This window comes from Spea bombifrons, chromosome 4 (assembly GCF_027358695.1).
Source record: "Spea bombifrons isolate aSpeBom1 chromosome 4, aSpeBom1.2.pri, whole genome shotgun sequence".
Classification (NCBI taxonomy): Eukaryota; Metazoa; Chordata; class Amphibia; order Anura; family Pelobatidae; genus Spea; species Spea bombifrons.
In genome coordinates, this window is record NC_071090.1 from 63,709,716 (window position 1) to 63,729,658 (window position 19,943).

Consider the following 19,943-nt stretch of genomic DNA (forward strand, 5'->3'; position numbering starts at 1 on the left):
GTTCATATGTATGCCACTAATGTATTATAAACAGATGATGTGCATGTAATCTCACACCAGTGCCCATCAGAATTCACCTGCATTTCAGCTTTCAGTCCGACAAGATGTACCCCGATTGAAGGGGGTACAATTATTTTAACACCCCTGGGTATGGCACTTAACAAGAAGAAAGAAAAATAATTGAACCTTAACTATAAGCCAATGGGATGCATCCAAAGGGAGGGGGTGCTCCAATTAAATGTAAACCAGAGCTGTATAAATGGGCGTATACAGCAAATAATAATGCACAAATCCAGCTTTTAATTGTATTAATAATATAATGATACTAACGCATATACTTCATTTTAAATAGATTAATACTGTGTAAAGTAAGTCAGACTTAAAGCACTTAAGATGTCCTTGCGAATATCACATTGTTTATGGATAGTCAGTGTCTTAGTAGCAATTGCTAAACAGAAATTCTACTTCTGTTAATTTGTTGCAACTGCACCCTGAATATCATGTAAATCAAACACAAAACAAAGACTAACACATATAAAAAGAAAACAAGTTTAAAAAGACAAAACATGAAAAAATATATAGTAGTACTACAGGTAAGCCTCTTACTAAAGCACCCACTGTGTATCATACTGCTGTGAGGGATTCATCAGGGATAACCAATCTGTTAACTCCACTGGATACAACTAGGAGAACTTGTAAAGCTTACTTTATCTGACAAATTAGTATGATCCATTAAACAATAAAATACTGAATATTGATCAATTACACATCTGATCAATAAAACATATTACATGACAGACAACAGTCACAGAGTAAGGAAGAGCATGGTCCTTCTTTACAAATGATAGAAAAAAACAGTCTCCTTGGGTATATACAACATTGGGGATAAGGATTTAGTGTACAGGTTGAATATCATTATATATTTAATTGGTATGTGAGTGGCTTAACAAAGACTAGATATTTGTACCCTTCAACTGCTGTTGGACAACAGCCTCCCTCACTTTAATCATTTCATTGCTGGATACATGGGAATGGTGTTTCAACAACATGATGATGTCAGCTATGGTAGGGCTGGACTCCCATTAACTGGCCCACCTGTTTTTCTTTGGAAAACTTGCATTTAAGAATAATTATGCCTACTTGCCCAACCTTCATCTTTTCACATTGTTTGTCTTAAATATATCTATATATTTTTCACAGTCGCAGTTTTTCACCGTTAGATTGTAAGCTTGCAAACAGGGCCCTCTTTACTTAAAGTATCGGTTTGTCTGGCAATTTTAGTTTTGTCATATCCTTTGAATACATTTTAAACCAGGAAGAAGCCAACTATTGGCGAAAAAAGTTCTGCTATTAAGTCAGGATATAGAATCAGAAGGAGGCATTTCTTGTGATCTCTATGCAGCCAAGCAAAAGATTCATTTTGTGTATAATCTTTTTTTATGGTAAGAGTTTGAAAACTTAAAACAACATTAAAAATATGTTCCTAATTGAAGCAGGCTACGCCATTTTTTGCCATTTTGTGTTCTAGAAAAAAAGAACCTCTGTTTCTAAGTTTGGTCCAAAGTGGAGAACCTTTGTATTAAGTGGGTGAAATTTTTGAATGAAGTGAGTACAAAACACAGAGTGTCCAGACAGGGTTGAATTTATCTGATTGTATTACCCTATATATTGTTTTATTTTTATTCATATGGATCCACGCTAAACTTTATGAAAAGATCAGGTTCAATTTTTCTTATTATTAGCACATATTATTACTGTTATTCATGTGTGTTATAATCTATTGAGTAAACACATTTAGTTGTGTTGTATTATTATTTTTGATTTACATAGTTCCTTACTTTTTCACAGCACTGTACAATGGGTATACAGGACATAACAAGTAGCACGTTGTGTATCAATTTGGACCTACAGAAACAAAAGCTAAGGAGGGTTCTGCTCAAATGAGCTTACAATCTAGAAGTCAGAGTCAGCGTAGAGGTGGTATTGAATCCAAAACAACCTGATCAGTTGTCCGAGAGAGAAGTTGTGTGTGTAGAAAGGAATAGAGGCCCCAGAACTGAACTCTGAGGCAAACCCACACAGAATGATAGGGGGAGAGGAACATGCGCCAGAGAAAATTCTACCGAAAAGGTACTGTCAATGATTTATGATTTGAACCACGAGAGAGCCAAGCTACAGATGTCATGAGAATGAAGTGTTTGCAGGAGAATGGGGTGGTCAATAGTGTCAAAGACTGTACAGCGGTCCAAGAAGATAGAAGGAGAAATGGCCTTTTGTTTTAACACTGAAAAGATTGTTTTGGTAAGGGCTGTCTCAGGCATGAATCAGATTGTAAAGGGTTGCGTAGAGAATAAAATGAATGGAAATGAGTTAGGTGATTGTACATTGATCATTACAGGAGATCAGCAGGAAAATGGAGGCAGTACAGTAGTGAGATGGGCACATGGAGTCTACGGAAGACTTAAAAATGGGAATTATAGAAAGGGAGATAGTAACATGCCAGTAGAAAGCAGTTAAACAGCTGGGTCAGGGTGGATGTGTAAGGACATTAAAGAATATGTAGAATATGTCAACAAACAGGGTGGAGTGGGCATGTGATGAGGTGGGAGGACAAGGGGACCAGAAACCTCATTAAGAGTGATAGCAGTCAAAGCAGTTGAGAATAGCTGCTGATAAGGAGAAGGGTTGAGGTACAGTTTAAGAAGCATCATGGGGAAGGATATCCCACATTTTATTTTTGTTTTAAAATAGCTTTCAAGGGCTTGAACAGAAATAGTGAAGAGAAACACAAGAGAAGTAAGCTCACTAAGGCTAGTGTATGGTGAGTCAAAAGTGTTTTAGCTGTAGATGGTTGAGGACACAGTTGTTTTAGTAGACTGATTTTTTTCTGGAGCGGAGGAGTGGAAATTATAGCAAGGTTGGAGATTAGTAGGTGGTGTTTTAGATCTGGGGACTGTATACAAATAGGGTAAGGCCAGGTCAGTTTGGTGGCCATCATGGTGTATGGGGAGTTGATCTACTGTGGAAGACCAAAAGAGATGGCGTGAAATAACAGTTATGTGGCAGCAGGGGACAAGTTTTTCTCCATAGGTATAAGATAAGGTCCCCCATTGGGGATGATGGAGAATAAATGATAGACTATGTAGCATAACTGAGACATAGGAGCAGGGGTCAGTAAGTCACAGCCACACAAAAGGCGAAGAGAAAAGGAGAAGGTATAGGTGGCAAGGAGACAGAAGCATTTCAACACCCCCTTCTCTGTCTCTAGGTCTAGAGATGTGGATGAAGAGTAGGCCACCATACGCAAAAAGCAGAAGAGGTAGTGCCCTTAAATCTAGATGAAGATTAGATATTACGCAGGGCAATCTGTCAGATACAGTATTGTAAAACACACCACCACCATGGCATTAAAAGGCCTACATCATGCAACATTATATTTGCACGTAGGCCTTTAAAACATTTTTTTAAATTGCTTATAAATTTCATTAGGTATAGATGAACCATTAAGGTTCATTAAATGTTAAGTACCAAAATGTAAAAACTAATTCTCCAAAGATAAAAAATTACATACTCAACTCACTTCAGTGAAAACATTTGTACTGCTTTATATGTAAGCAATAAACCTATGTTATGATTTCTTAGAAAATATGACGCTGTTATACATCTTTGTAGTGACTGGCTATGCACTATTTACACATGATATGAATAGCTCAGTGAGACACGTGCATTACTTAGAAGGGTTTCAGTGTGTATTTAGGGAGTGTGCCTTGATTCCTTGTTTTGTACATTGTTATTCCCAAAATTGTTGTGAGTGCTTCCCTATTTGTAACCGTTCTCCTCCATCTCAATGGTTATTTGCTAAAATTATAATTTATATTTAAAACATATTTTCAAAACAGAATGTTTGAAATATCAGTTAAATTTTTAAGTTATCAGCAGGAATGATAGTGTAGGAAACTATAGATTCACGATTCCTTACAGGGCACAGCTGAGTTCTCAAACATATAATGTTTGCACTCAGTTTCTTAAAATTACAAAATTCTCTATGTGAATCTCTGACTTCTCATTAACCCCTTAATGACAAAGCCCGTATATGTACGGGCTCAAAATGCATGGTTTTCAATGGGTTTAGGAACCGCCCATTGTCCTTAAGGGGTTAAAACAGTTAGTGGTATGGAAAGCATGGGCTACCCTTGCTGCCCCTTGAAAGTAAGATCACCACTTTAATATAGGATACTAAAAAATGCAGTGTACATATCACCATCAATACCAAATAATGAAATGCTACTTACAGTCTTTTCCTTTCCAGCTTCATTCTCAATGAGTTGGCTCGGTTTGGGTTTTATTCTATTTTCTAATGTTCCTTCATCAATTTGCTTAAGCAAAGTTGCTGAAAGGTCAATCATTAAATCTTCTTTAGGCATTATTTTTCCTTCAGGTGGCTTAATGCCTTTTATTTCCATTGGTACCAGGGAATTAATATCTTTTGAAGGAAACACTTCTTCACCAGGCAGTGCCACTGATTTCTTGACTTTCTCAGATAAACTCAACAGAAGCTTATCTTTGTCAATCTCTTGTTCAATGAGTTGTACTGGTATTAAGCTGGGTTTTCCTTCAGATACTATGCCAGTCTTTTCTACTGGTAGTGAAGGTGTGATGTCGGCTTTTTCTTCTGAGGCTTTAACAACTATACCCTCTGGAGCAATGTCAACTTTTTTAGAGCCGCCAATGCTTATTTTTTCTTCTGGTATTACGCTGCTTTTTTCTTCGGGTACCATGGCAACCTTTTCATTGGACATTTTTGAAATAACTTCTGTTACTGACTGATGACTTGCAGTGAAGGAGGATGTGGTAACTTTATGTATTTCTTTTTGGTTTTCTAAAGAAATAGTATGTTTTGGAGAAGACTTTGATGGTGGTCCTAGTGGAGGTGATGTTTTCCTAAGGTCCACAAGTTGTCCTGTCATTGCTCTGTGAGTCTGACAGTTCAAACACAGCCATTCAACTACCTGCATTGAAAGAGGAGGGAATATTGAGAAAATCATTTAAATTAATATAAAGAAATGTTCAAACATTTTAAATAACATTCCTTGCCATATAACGTCAAAGGCAGGGTACCTAGTTTAGACAGTTAAGTAACATTTCATTATTAAGACTAGTTTTATAATTTTCAATTATTGAAAGATCCGTGGCAGCAAAAGCAATGCTAAAAATGAAAAGATAAAATGTTTGAGGGACAAAACAACATTATTTATAGAGAAGCTAATCCTGAGGAGGTAACATTCCTGCAGGAGTTTGTTGGTCTATATATAAAATGAACATGGAACAAGTACATCACTATGTTAGCAATGTCACTAAACAAAATGTTAAGTATAATAGTAAATACTAAAAGAAAAAGTAATGTCTTAAATGTATTAACAGATACATACATAACAAAATATTTGGACAAATGAATGGGGCCAAGTTATTAACTCCTTATCATTGACAAAGCAATAAATGTTGACCAGCATCTATCTACTACTGCTTTGGTTATGGTTATAAAACAGTGTCTTCACCTACTGGTTCTCTGAATCCCTGAATAGAGTATTAAATGCTAAATTTGGTCAGCATGAGCAATGCCTGTCCCTGCAGATAAATAATTAAATATTCATGATTAACCCACGAGATAATAATGTCAATTGGGAAATATTTAATTTTCTACAGAAACATTACTGATCTTTGGGCACTAATTAAAGCATTTGATTAATGCTAGAGAAAGCTCAATGCATTATTCAATGTCAGTTAAGAAGCAATTATAAAGGGAAATGATCATGGAACAAAATATTTTAGTATTAAGTATTTGCTACTTTACCAAATCCTAAATTTTTAGATGCTTAAGAAACCAATAGATACAAAACACTCCGTATTAATAGATCATGAGTGGTCACTAACTTCCTGCTTTCGTATTCTACATGATCGCTCGTTTTGCTAAATTTGGTCCTGAGAGCTTTAGTTAGCGCAGAAAAGGTAAGTAGTTGCTGATTTTGACAATGTTTCATGTGCTAACATTCTGGCTGCTTGCTGGCAGTGTTTCCTGCTAGGAAAGAATGCATCACATAGGTTTGCACCCCCAATACCCCAATACCCATCTCCTCCAAAGGTGCTCTCTTAGTGCTGAACACCTGTTCAGGAAGTCAGGTTTACTCGAGGACTTCCTAAACTGCAAATTCATGATCTGTTCTCCAACCAACCAAAATATGTAACTTTGTTTCCATGTCTTTCTCTTCCATGCCTTCCCAATGTTGCATCCATAAAGGTCTGTTTTTAACAGCTCCTCTATCCCACATCCCCTTACAATTTTGCTAACCATTTTAAAAATATAAATTGAAAAGCACTAGGCATAATATTGCCCCTCGGTATGTTGCCTACACTGGGTATGGATCCATCTCCTTACCAGCTGCCACCCTCATTTGCCTTGGTCCAGTCACTGTTAATGATGTACTCTTGTACTCAGCTCATTACTTGTACACTAGACCTTATACCTTCCATCTCCTCCTACCTTCTCTATTGGGTATCCGCTACCCTAACCCAACAATTCAACCTCTGTGTTCTTATCCTCCATCAAACATGCTCTAATCTTGGATAGACTGATATCTCCATTACAGCTAATAATTCTAACATCTAACAGACTCCAAGTTCCCCCTCATATCCACTCACTATACCCAGGAATCCCTCCTATTCTGGTGGTGTGGTTGTCATCAAGGGTCAGAACTAGTCACACAAAGGCAAATAGTAGGTGGGAATGTCATTATTAATTTTGCGTACTCCCAATGAAAGAATCAACATCACAATAAAGTTCTGACAGGAACTTTGCATAAAAGTACCATAATGCTAGATGGCAAAAAGGCAGGGTTCTCAAATGTATGTGCCTGTATGTATTAATGTATATTTGTTATGTATGTGTTAACTGTCCCAATTAAATTGTATAGTGCTGCGTAATTTGTTGGTGCTTAATAAATAAAAGGTAACAATTATAATAATGCATATTAAGTTTTTTGGGTTATAATGTTTAATACTATATCCTAAAAAACACAATTCTTATAAAATTGTAATATAAAATATTTCAAAGGATAAATGTTTTTAATATCTATGAACAGGATGGCTTGAAGAGTCCTCAGCGATGGCTAACATGCTAGTAATTTGAGTTGTGATATATTCACTAAAGAGTTGTGAGATACATTCATATGAAAATTTTCATCTCACTACAGCAACTATACACTATATACTAGTGACTGCACCTGCAACAAGGATAGCTTGACCCTTCATAATACACAATTATGTCTAGTACAATACTGGTTAGTGTTCTCTACTATGAAGGTACAGAAACACTGGACTGTCACTACTCCGTACAAGGTTGGCAACTTTGGGTAGAATTAAAAACACCCAACAAGCTTTATTTATAATCATATAAATATTAAAATTATACTGTATTTATACATAACGTTCCTGCAGTCACTTGTTCATATATATATTATATTGTGTTATTATTAATTATATAATAGTTATAATAACCTTTTGTATTAAACCACACCAAGACATGATACGAATGGCCAAGGGTATGTATAGCTGAGTGTAATCTGTGTGGCTGCCAGTGGTGTGAGTGACTGAGTTTGATCTGTATGGTCGGGAGTAGTGTGTGTGTGGTACTGTGTTCTATGTGGCAGAGAATGGTGTCTGAGTAGTGTGTGTGGCTGAGGTTGATCCCTGGGCATGAGAGTGGAGTGTGTGTTAGTCTGATCTAAATGATGTATGCGTGTATGTGCGCAAATTCACTTACATAAGTGAATTTGTTTACATAGTATCCATAGACATAGTATACATAAACACAATACATGTACAAGCACTCATTACATGTATACACTATGCACTCCCTATTGGAGCTGGACATGGGACAAACTACCTAAATGGAGCACTGTTCCATAAAAATTAAAATGGGTGGCCACTAGCGCTATAGTAAACAATTGTTATTCTGCAGCATATTACGTAATTAAAACACAGTATTCATTTAAATTTTTATTCAACTACATAAAGCACTACTTAGTCACAAAATCAAATGATATTTGAGTCTGACCACAGCTTTAATCAAACCTAAAAACAGAATGTCACTCTTTTGGCCGTTTGAAATGTGTTGCTGAACAACACATGTAAAGTGCTGGTCTGCAGTACGTGGGATGTACAAACTCATAACGTCATATATGTTATACTGGCCAGCAATATGTATAAATGATATGTGTTCTTGAAAATATGACATGTGATTGGTAACTGCAATACAGTAAAACTCGATTTTATACTTGATCTAACAACATTATTTAGCTATAATGCATAATGAGAACAACACTCTGGAAATGGGCAGAATCACACAGTGTTTATTCATCATTTTCTTCCCACAGAGACTGTAAAAATATTCCCGGGGGCTTCTTTTGTCACATCTTCTAAACTGACATTTTCTAATGATTCAGTAGCCCGCTGATTTGGAAGAAATTGTGAGACACAATTTTTCCTCTTCACTTTCTACCCTACTATAACAGCATTATTAATCTCCTAATTTTGAACCGTTAGCTCCTAAAAGTACTTTGGGTGGAATATAAAACAGTGTACTCTAATATACATAACTATTTCAAATTCCATAAATATGTAATTTCACCAGAAAAACACCAAAATTAAAGATTAAATAGAAGAAGAAGAAAAACAATAACATTTATAGATTTCTCAGACTATATAGTACCACATAGCAATTCTTAATTCTCAAGTGTCATTAAGCATCATTTGGGTCAGAATTATTTGTCATAGATCAATTAAATTAATATTTCCATCCAAAAAAGGATTTGTAAGCCAATAATAACTGCAGTTCTGTTCATATATATGACCCCCTGTTACCACAGCACTACCCCTGAATGCTTCTGGCAATTGGCGAATTACTTGACTGAAACAATTCCCATTTCAGACAAATGAACATGTCTGATGAGGTTAATTCAACTATTTGACCTTCTCTTAGATTAATCTTCTTTCCATTTTTCATCCACAGCAAACCATACAATAAACCATGTATTAAAACACTATAACAAAATGTACAGAATATATAAATGGGACAAGTTTGGAAAGCTCCATCCCTTACAATTAGCACACACGTGGTTCTACCAGGGTGTTTCCAAGTTTGTGAAGGAGCACCAACCGAAGGGAGCTAAACCATTGGAACAGATTTCAGGGCTCCGTGATGTATAGACGGTTTGGTCTAATATGGTATCAACCAGGCTAACCAATAAACACAAATATATGGCATGGATAGCAGTGGCGGAACTACCGGGGTCGCAGGGGTCGCGACTGCGACCGGGCCCTGGAGTTCTGCCAGTCAGGGGGGCCCAAGGGGTGCCGAGCGGTTGCTGAAAACGACCGCTCGGCAACCCTTGGGCCCCCCTGACTGACAGAAATCCAGGATGCCTCCACTCCCCGCCACTGCTGCCGCCGTCGCCGCTGCCGCCGTCGCCGCTGCCGCAGCCGCCACCGCCTGCCTCAGCGCTGCCCACTCCCTCCGCACTCCCTGAGCGCCGGCACCCGAGACAAACGCCTCACGCTCCCAACACAGCACTCTGGGCAGCGCTGAGGCAGGCGGCAGCAGCAGCGGCGACGGCGGCAGCGGCGACGGTAAGTGACCTACAAAGTGGGTAGATCGTGAGAAGGGGGGGTAGGGAGGGAGTGGGTAGATCGTGAGAAGGGGGGGTAGGGAGGGAGTGGGTTGATCGTGAGAAGGGGGGTAGGGAGGGAGTGGGTAGATCGTGAGAAGGGGGGGTAGGGAGGGAGTGGGTAGATCGGGAGGGGGGGTAGATCGTGAGAAGGGGGGTAGGGAGGGAGTGGGTAGATCGTGAGAAGGGGGGGTAGGGAGGGAGTGGGTAGATCGTGAGAAGGGGGGGTAGGGAGGGAGTGGGTAGATCGGGAGGGGGGGTAGATCGTGAGAAGGGGGTAGGGAGGGAGTGGGTAGATCGTGAGAAGGGGGGTAGGGAGGGAGTGGGTAGATCGTGAGAAGGGGGGGTAGGGAGGGAGTGGGTAGATCGTGAGAAGGGGGGTAGGGAGGGAGTGGGTAGATCGTGAGAAGGGGGGTAGGGAGGGAGTGGGTAGATCGTGAGAAGGGGGGGTAGGGAGGGAGTGGGTAGATCGTGAGAAGGGGGGGTAGGGAGGGAGTGGGTAGATCGTGAGAAGGGGGCTAGGGAGGGAGAGGGTAGATCGTGAGAAGGGGGGGTAGGGAGAGAGAGGGTAGATCGTGAGAAGGGGGGTAGGGAGGGAGAGGGTAGATCGTGAGAGATAGATGGGGTGGGGGGGCCCTTAACAGATTCTCACAGGTTGAGGCCCTGAGGTTTCTAGTTACGCCCCTGATGGATAGCCATGGAGGCAAGGAGGCCTCCCACTAAGGACATTTCTGCATGATAGGGGGCTATGCAGGTACAATCACTGCCCACAGTGCATTGTGGCAGAGGAAACTTCACTACTTCTGTGCTGGCAGTGTCCTTTTGCACAGGCTTCGTTAAAATTCCCTAAAAAAATGACAAGTCTTTGAGGATGGGTTAGTATGGGTGTCTGTGTGTTAGAGTGAAGGTGTGTTTGGGTGTGCCTAAGTTTTCTATCCTCTCAAGTTTCTCTATTTTGTTTTCTGCTTCCATTCTTTATTCTATTATTTTCTTTCATCCCACCCTCCCTTTTCCAATTCCCTTTTGTTTCCTCTTATTCCTCCTATACTTCACATCCATGTTTTCTCTTGTCTCTCCTTTAGTTTTCCTCTCCTTTCTCTTACTTTACCGTCTCTCCTAGCCCTTGTCTTAACTTCCTTTTCTGTCTCGTTTCTCATTAATGAGCATAATGCATAAACATTTTTGTTCTAAATTATAAAACAGCACATACTACCAGGAACAACTCTCCAATGATTTTGCAGAAAATGTTTGGTAAAATATGACAATCCTAGTAGGGGCTTAACATATGGAGCAGCTTGGGCGCTCACCACTAGCAGACTAGTCAAAAGTCATAGCACAGTCCAATTCTAGACACAATAATGAACCAATATAAGTATACCTCTTTGAACCTACCTATCTCAGTCTAACATGTGCTTCAGAGACAGCCTGAGAACCGGAGACTTAGTCTGCTTTATGTAACATTATATTTTATGAATGTGTCAGTTAGAAGGATTCTTAGTATTAATGGCATGAGTAATTTGCTCTCTGTCTCATATTTTAAAGGTCACATGCTGTATGTCACTTTTTGTTCCAATTGCCTTTTTCATATTCATTCCAAATGACTTCCTTTCAGTATTTTCTATTTTTAGTAGTGCAATTTATAATACCTGTACTTTTTTAAATGAACTCTCGATTAAGTGTCTGAGAAGTTCTCCATAGAGGTGCTTGGATCGTAGCACAATTTTTTACTGTATGCTATTCTTAGTGATTTTGTTTAAAAAAAGGTGACTTGCATTAAATCTTTTTTAGTCTTACTTCTTATATTTATTGTAGAATGTAGCCATAAATGTATCTATGATAACCTCTTGTATAATAAAGAGAAACTAGGCTCATATAAACACAAAATACACATAAATAACTACTCCAAGTAGCAAGTGATATAACACCTCATGGTGTAGTCTAGCGATTACACATAGCATGGACCCAGACTTTTTTTTAGTATTTACCTTTGATATTTGACCTAATCTATGTCTCTACATCTTGCTTTGGGAATTGTCTATCAAGCTGGACATGCCTAAAGGGGAAGGCCCAATCTGTTGCAGTTGCTGGACTATGACATTTTAAGTGATCAGTGTTGGAGAGCTTATGGTGTGATATTAACAGTCTACAGCCTGGGGGGCATGTCTAGTCAAGTGGCCCATTGTGCCACTGAATCAGCCCATCATCCATGCACATCTTTTCCTGATTTTCTAACACATGTTGATGTAATGTGATGGGATGGGATTGGGAGTAGGTCAGTACACTAAAAAAAAAGTCATTATACACAAGACACCTGAAGCCACAATTTAACACATTTAATCCTTTTTAATAAAATATGCAGATTGAAATAGATTAAATAACACAAAACCTTCACTTTTCTGCTCACTGATTTCTGGGCCTAGAAAGTTTTGTCCTTTAAAGTGACTATAGTTCAATTTATTCCTACGGAAAGTAAAGCGCCAGGAAACAGATGATCAAATAGACACCAGGACAGGCTCTGCCACACTGACACACACACCAGTACAGGCTCTGCGCCACCGACACACGAGACACACACCAGGACAGGCTCTGCCACACAAACAGCCAAACACACACACCAGGACAGACTCTGCCACACCAACACCAAAACACACATACCAGGACAGGCTCTGCCACACCAACACCCAGACACACACACACCATGACAGGCTCTGCCACTCCAACACCCAAACACACACACCAGGACAGGCTCTGCCACACCGACACCCAAACACACACACCAGGACAGGCTCTTCCACACCGACACACAAACACACACCAACACCAGCACAGGCTCCGACACACTGACAGACAGACAAACGCACACCAGGACAGGCCCTGTCACACTGACACACACACATCAGGACAGGCTCCGACACCCACCAGATGGGCTAAGATACAACAACACTGCTTTGTCGTTGAACCCCCCTTTTAGTGTTTTTGCCCCTTTTGTGTAATGGCCTCAGTTGCTACCCTTGTGCTTTGATGCCGCCAGCATAGATAAAATGCTGCCCTGCAGTATGGGGGGTGTATATCTGACTAGTTTGTTCCCTCCATGAGTCTATACATCCCCCATACTGTAGGGCAGCATTTTATCTGGGCTGGTCAGCAGAATGTAAAAGCTATATGTGTCCTGGAAAACATGGCCAATGCAGGCACCCTAATATGCCCACATCCTTGTGTATCGCCTCCAGCTAGCCACACATTGTCTATTTATCCCACCGCCCAGCCCCCCTTTAGTACTGATTGATGTAATGCCCTCAGCCGGCACCCTGTCATGAATTAATGCCCCCCCTTAGAACCCAGATTTCACTCCCAGGATCTGCCCGACACCCAAAATGGAAGCATTCCCACCTTTGCCCCCAAACAACCTGCCTGTGGTATCCTCAAACCGCTTCCCTGTGCAATGCTTTCCCCCACCTACACATCCATGTATTCACTCATTCAATTGCCCTGGCCCAGCCCGCTCCTGGGGGTCATGGAGAGACTTTTATGACTAGCACATATGCAATCAATTAAGAACAGAAACTAGAATTGCTCCCTTGTACCAGCAACATTTCTAGTTCTAGTTCTACATGTCTGAAAGTAAAATGCCTGCACTCTGTGGGATATAGTGCAGCAATGGGTGTCTGATGGTAGACTTGTGATGGGTTCACACCTTTCCTCCCATGTAATGTCTTAAAAAGAGGTTATTCTCCACCCTAAGTGTTAAGTTACCAAATTTCAATAAATGAAATCGTGAGCACAATTATAAGAAAGGACTGAGAATTCAAAATAGTAATTACTTATTTATTAAAAATAATAAAAATTACAGAAATCCAAAATTAAACATAGTATAACATAGAATGCCTATTAAAGTTTATAGCTTCAGTCTAGCTTCAGTCCCTCGGTCTGCCCCAGATTATAAACAAAGATCTGCATATATATAAGGTTTTGTAACTAGATCTGCGTATAGCTACCTCAAAAACAGTACTAACGGTCAGACAAAAAACTCAGGAGAGAACCATAGAGGAAAATCACCAAGGCCAAGCTGTTGATAATTTTTACAGAATAGGAAAAACATTCTAATCTTAAAACATAAAAAAATCTTATGTAACAGAAATTACTAGTTCTGCATAGTTAAATAATTAACCTTAACGTCTACTGAGGCCTGTAACAGTCTTGTGTGGTTAAAGTATATGTGACGGGATCTGTAAAGGATGTGTGGAACGTAGAATATAACCCGGGCATCTGAAAGGAATATCACATATAATTTTCTGTCAGCCTGTTGCTCGCTAATAATCTCAGAGTAAAACATTAAGAGATGAATTTACCTATTTTTCACAAATTTTGTGTGCAAGTATTAGAGTGCAGAATCAGCTCTGTATTCCGAATGCCCTAGCTAAATAATTCTGGCAGAAAATAGGCGGGGGGGGGGGGGTTCCATGTGAAAGCCTACAGCCAAAGCTGTTCTTTTCCATACTTTGAAACATAAATGCAAAGTCAGCCTAAGAACATCAAGTGTGAAGTCAGCAAAGCAACTCATTTCAGTATCAGATTTGAAAGTTTTTTTGTATGTTTTTTTACTAAATGGAAAAAAAGGATCTATGTATAAAGTGGATTTAGAGGCAAAAAGAGGTGTTGTTAAATTGTTTGGCATATATATCCCTTGCACTATAGGATTTCTGTGAGAAAGTCTTTAGGCTTGTCTGGTGGATGTGTTAGTCTTTGGCAATGCTTTCTTATGATATATATATTGTGACAGAAAGCAGGGAATGATAATGGAAGGAGTGTATATTTCGCCTTATATTTTGCAGGGTGGTTACCCTCAATAGTTTACTAGCCCCAGGGAGATGTATTGTTACAAATGTAATTATTAATGTTTGTTGTTATTTGTGTGTTTTGTGTCCTTGGGGTGGAGCATTTGGAGAGTAGGGCGGGCCAGTGCTCCACTCCACAGTTTATGAGCAGCCGAAGACCAGCAGGTGGGAATCCAGTCCGGAGATTATCGGATACTCTCCTAGCACTCACCTGTAACCACTAATTAATGGGAGAGGCAGTTAAGTAGCCTCCTGGTCTCAGAGCAAGGGAGAGATCATTTGGCTCCCTGAGAGCGAGAGGGAGAGAGCGCTGCCAAAAATACTGACTGCTGCAATTATTGCATACAAACTGTTATTTTGTTTGTTGGGAACGGATAAGCCGTCCAACTGTAGTTAGGTTGGAGATCCGTGTATTAGTTAGTGCTCACGAGAGCAAGGCTTTTTGTTTTGATTTATTTATTTTCTGTAATGCCTGTGATGATAAAATAAAAACAGGCCCAGCCTTTTATTTTACCCTCCTCGTGTCTGAGCCGTCTCTGCAGCCTGGAAGACTGTGTGTAAGTAAAGATTCCCGGACAGAGTACCAAGTGAAGGGGTATTGTGTCACAATATAATATATATATATATATATATATATATATATATATATATATATATATATATATATATAAATAAACTCCCTTCTCACCCCTATGGGTGTTATCTGTCTTCCTCAGCCTCATGTCCTCCACCAGAGGCCTGGAAGTTTCAGGGTTCTGCGCAATATCTTAGCTGTTCCTAGCACTGCACTCTTCTGGACAGAGTGTTTCCTGGAATCTGTTGGAGCCATCTTAGGAGTCACAGCCCTGAGTGCTCCTATGACCACTGGGACCACCTTCACTCTCCACATCTTTTCTAGTTCTCCTTTCAGGCCCTGGTACTTCTCCAGCTTCTTATACTCTTCCTAATGTTGCTGTCACTTGCCACCTCTGCATCACCAGTGCTTCTGGTCCTTATCTACCACCACGATGTTGGGTTGGATGGAATCTCTCATTTGGACTTGGGAGGGTTTAGCCCATACTCTATGCAGATGTTCCTGTACACAATGCCAGGTGCTTGGTTGTGCAGTTCAGTGTATGCTGTTCCTGTGAGCATCTTACACCATGCCACTATGTGTTGGACTGTCTCTGAAGCCTCTCTACATAGCCTGCAACTTGGGTCCTGCCTGGTGCGGTAGATGTCTGTCTTTATGGAGCTGGCGCTTAGTGCCTGCTCTTGTGCTGCTATTATCAATGCCTCAGTCCTGTCTTTGAGTCTCTGTCCAGCCACTAGTAGGATTTCCCAATGTCAGCCACCTCCGCTATTTGTCAATAATACATCCCATGCAGGGTCTTGGCTTGCAATGGTACTTCTTCTACTTGATCTTCCTTGCATGTCTGTTGCTGGTTCAGGCATTCTCTCAGAAGCTCTTCTATGGGCGCCACCTTACTCATGTGCTCCCAGATGCCCTTGGTTTCATCCAGGACAGTGGCTTTGACACTTACCAGACCCTGTCCGCCTTCTTGCTGACTGGTGTACAGTCTCTGGGAGTTGGACGTGGGGTGGAAACCTCCGTACATTGTGAGTATCTTCTAGGTCTTCACGTCGGTAGCCTCTGTGCCCTCCATTGGCCACCTCACTATGCCGACAGAGTACCTGATAAATGGCAGGCCGCATAGCTCAGATCTTGTTCTTCCAATTGAGTTGGCTCTTCACGATCTGCCTTATCTTTTGATGATACTTGGTACTTGTAGCTGGTCTGTATGTCTGTTATGTGGCCTGGTGGTAGCTCCACCCCATCAGTCTTGATGGTCACTTGATGGTCACTTGTGCTAGCTGTCTTGAGTTGGCTTCAAATGTTGTCTTCCAGACTCCCATTGAGTTCTTGAAGAAGATCCGTATTGTCCTGTTTACATTGTATAGCTACAGGCACTCATAGATCTATTTGTATGGCATTAATTAGTATGCTTTCCTGTAGTCAATCCGGGCTGCGCTCAGGTTAGTCTGTCTAGACATTGAGTCTTGGGTGACTGCTCTGTCTATGAGCAACTGGTGCTTGGATTCTCTGGTGTTGTTCACAACAGCCTTCTGAGCTGTGCTCATGTATTGGCCCATGTGGTTCTGTAGCTTGGTGGCTATGGTGCCTGATAGGACTTTCCATGTTGTGGAGAGGCAGGTTATTGCCCAGCAGTTAGAGGGTGTTGTGCCATGTACCATGGTCTTTCATGATCAATACTGTTCTTCCTTGGCCAGTCTGGGTGAGAGCCTGTTGCTAGCATGTGGTTAATTTGTGCTTCTAGGCATTGATATACTGCTGTTAGTTTCTTCAGCCAGTAAGTGTGGACCATGTCTGGGCTAGGTGCCATCCAACTCTTCATGTTATAGACTTGCTGTTTGATGTCTGCTGCTGGAATGGTGACTGGTTCTTGTTCTGGGAGGTTGCTATGGTCAGCTCTCAGGTCCTGCAGCCACTTTGCATTGGTGTTATGTGTTTTTTCTCTTTCTCTCATATGTCTTTCTGGTATCGCTTAGTTTCTGCTGTTGGTGGTTCTACTGTTACTGTGTTGTTGTACCGCAATTGGGAGTACACCTTTGGATGGTTCTTGGAAAAACAGAACATTAAGTTCTACTAGCTGGCTAACCCCTCTCTGACTTGCTTTGTTCTTGGCTTCCAGTCTCATTTTCCACAGACGGTATGTTTTCTTGTCCTTCCTGAGTGTGTAGCCAAGCATTTCCAGGATTACGGCACCTGTTCATTGGTCTGAGTTATGGTGGTAGTAGGGATGCTTGTGAGGCATCTGTTGGCATCATCTAGCATTCTAAGCGATGGTCCTCCACTGAGCCTTGGTAATCGATCTTGAGGGTTGACTGTAGCTAATTTATCCATGAGCTTATGCCTTATCTCAGCTGGTGTGCTCTGTAATGGCAGTGGTGGTAGTGAAGTTTCAGCTTCTGGTGTCAGTTGCAGTTGGTTGTTCATCCAGGTCTGGTTGCATCTCTGAGACCCCTCGCATCTGGGTTGTACTGTGTAGTTGGTCAATCTCAACTGAACTAGAAGTCCCATGACCCAATAGCAATAAAATACGTGAGGAAGACAGGCATTACGAGTTCTTTATTATTATACAATATATTTACTTTAAATAGTTTTTTCTACTACTTTTCAAACTACAGACAATTCTTGAATTCTCAAGGTTCACCCATCCATTCAGGGATAAAATTAAATGTCTTTTGCTTAGAAAAATGGGTAATGAAATAACAAATTTAATGAAAATACTATATAGCTGTAAACAATGGGTGAATAATAATTTAACTACTGCACTAATACAAAGCTAAAACCAGCATTACTGAAATAATTTGTAAGGCTTAGGTATACATTTACTAATGTATTTAGTGAACAAATGGAAACTGAGTTATGATGATTCCATAATTGTATGCTAATAAAATATGTATATAATTTTAAAAATGTAGCGATTTTTGATTTAAAGAAAAGCAATTTAGACATACTTTTTATTCTGCTTCATCTAATGGAACTCTCTATGCCCCTCGGGTGCACAGCATATGTCCAGTGGATAGCATATCACATGACCACAAAAATATGTCAAACATTCAAGCCTAGAGAACAAATATGTATTTTTCATTTGAGCAGGCTCAGCTTCTTTGTATAATCATATGTACAAGCATTAAAAAGGAAGACACAAAATATATTGTCTTTAAGTATTTTTATCCTAGATATTTGCAATCTACATAAGAAATTGTTCATTTAGTGTATATTTACACTAATACGATATTTGTACTTATATCTTAGGTAAAAATCAAATGTTGGAGGTATGACTTTTATAGGGAAGTATCGTGATTAATTAAATTCATTAATTAAAATTGCCTGTAGCGTGAGCTTTCTTTAGCAATCAGTGTAACTGTTTTGAGATATTCCGATTAACCCATTTGCAACATGAGGATGTACTACTAAGTCCTAAGGGAAGTAGCCCAAACAACCTTTAGGACATGGTTTTGTGTCCTAGGTATATTTCAGGCATTTGTGATGGATGACGTGTAATGGCATCCACTTTCAGCAGTGTCAATGCTGACATAGCCCAGAACACAGATAGTCGGTTCAGACGACTATTTGTGTACATTTTTCACGTTCATTTTTTTCTTCGTTTTTTGTAGAAGGGGTTAATATGGGGTTAACGCGGTCTGCACTACGCAGCAGCTTTGGCGCCAGGATTTTAAAGGTCCGTACGAGCAACTCTATTGGTCGCCAGCAGAGGCCTCCTCTGCCATCAACCAATGAAGTGCAATCTGTGGTTAAAGAATTTAAGATGTTCATAAAAATAATCTCTCACATTTTCTGTCCTTTTTAAGTTTCAATTTGTAGTTGGCTATTGCAAACATGATGGTGAGAAGTGAACGTGAAATATACCGATTCAGGAATACTTATGGTAACTAAATATTTACCTGGAATGCCAATGCTACTTGGTTATCAATATCTTTTCTAAAACTATTGCACTATAAAAATTACTAATTGAAACCGATATATTTTGTGATTTGAGGTCCTCTGTTAACATTTCTGGAAATACATGCATTACTGAGACACACTAAGAATGATTCAGTGGTCTTAATTGGTTTTAACTGAGGTGCATAACTTAAGGGATTCAATGACCTGTCTACAGTCTAATTTCATGGATAGAAACTTGATGACTGCTTAAAAAAATATATACATTTCCTTTTTTTATTTTCAAATAAACAATGCATTTGGTCTAAGATCTAGAAAGGCATATGAGACATTGTAAAAAGAAATTAAAAGTATAATACAATTAAATATGTATATTTGAATAAAAAAAAACAAGCTAACTGAATTATAATCTTGATCCTGTGGGGTATTGCCTCTTCAGAATAAGAAATGCACAATAGATGATGATCTTTGCATAAACTATATTTCATATTATGATGTGGCCACACAATCAGACATCAACCAATACTTACTCTTACAGAGCATATCAAATAAGAATAAGAGTCTTAATCCATCTTAGTCATTTGTAACCAGACCAGCTAAGTCATTCAAGTCCTAAACCTAAATCCTTTAAGATGATTTAATGAATGAAGTTTATTTTTTCCCTCCTTGAATCTTGCTATTTTTAGATGGTTAGCCAATTAGGGGCAGTTAGAAAACAGAACAAAACATTTCAACTGATTTATGCGGTTACCTTATAGTTACTATTTTTGTATCCACATACTACTCTAACAAGTGTCTATAAGCATCATCCAACCTAAATAATATTGAAATGCATTAACACCACAAATATAGGGTGGTACAAAATACCATAGATACTAGAGAGGACGTGTAAGCATGAATGTTGGTATGTGTGTGAGT

General features: G+C 39.7%; 1 protein-coding gene across 1 annotated transcript in view; it reads right to left on the reverse strand.

Annotated features, from left to right (window-relative positions):
* The window catches only part of PCLO (piccolo presynaptic cytomatrix protein), a 127,636-nt gene that overhangs the window by 51,899 nt on the left and 55,794 nt on the right, over positions 1-19,943 (reverse strand). Inside the window, exon 4 of the mRNA XM_053464498.1 lies at positions 4,293-5,005. Within this exon, the coding sequence (XP_053320473.1) occupies positions 4,293-5,005 (713 nt within the window). The remainder of the gene's footprint in view (positions 1-4,292; positions 5,006-19,943) is intronic.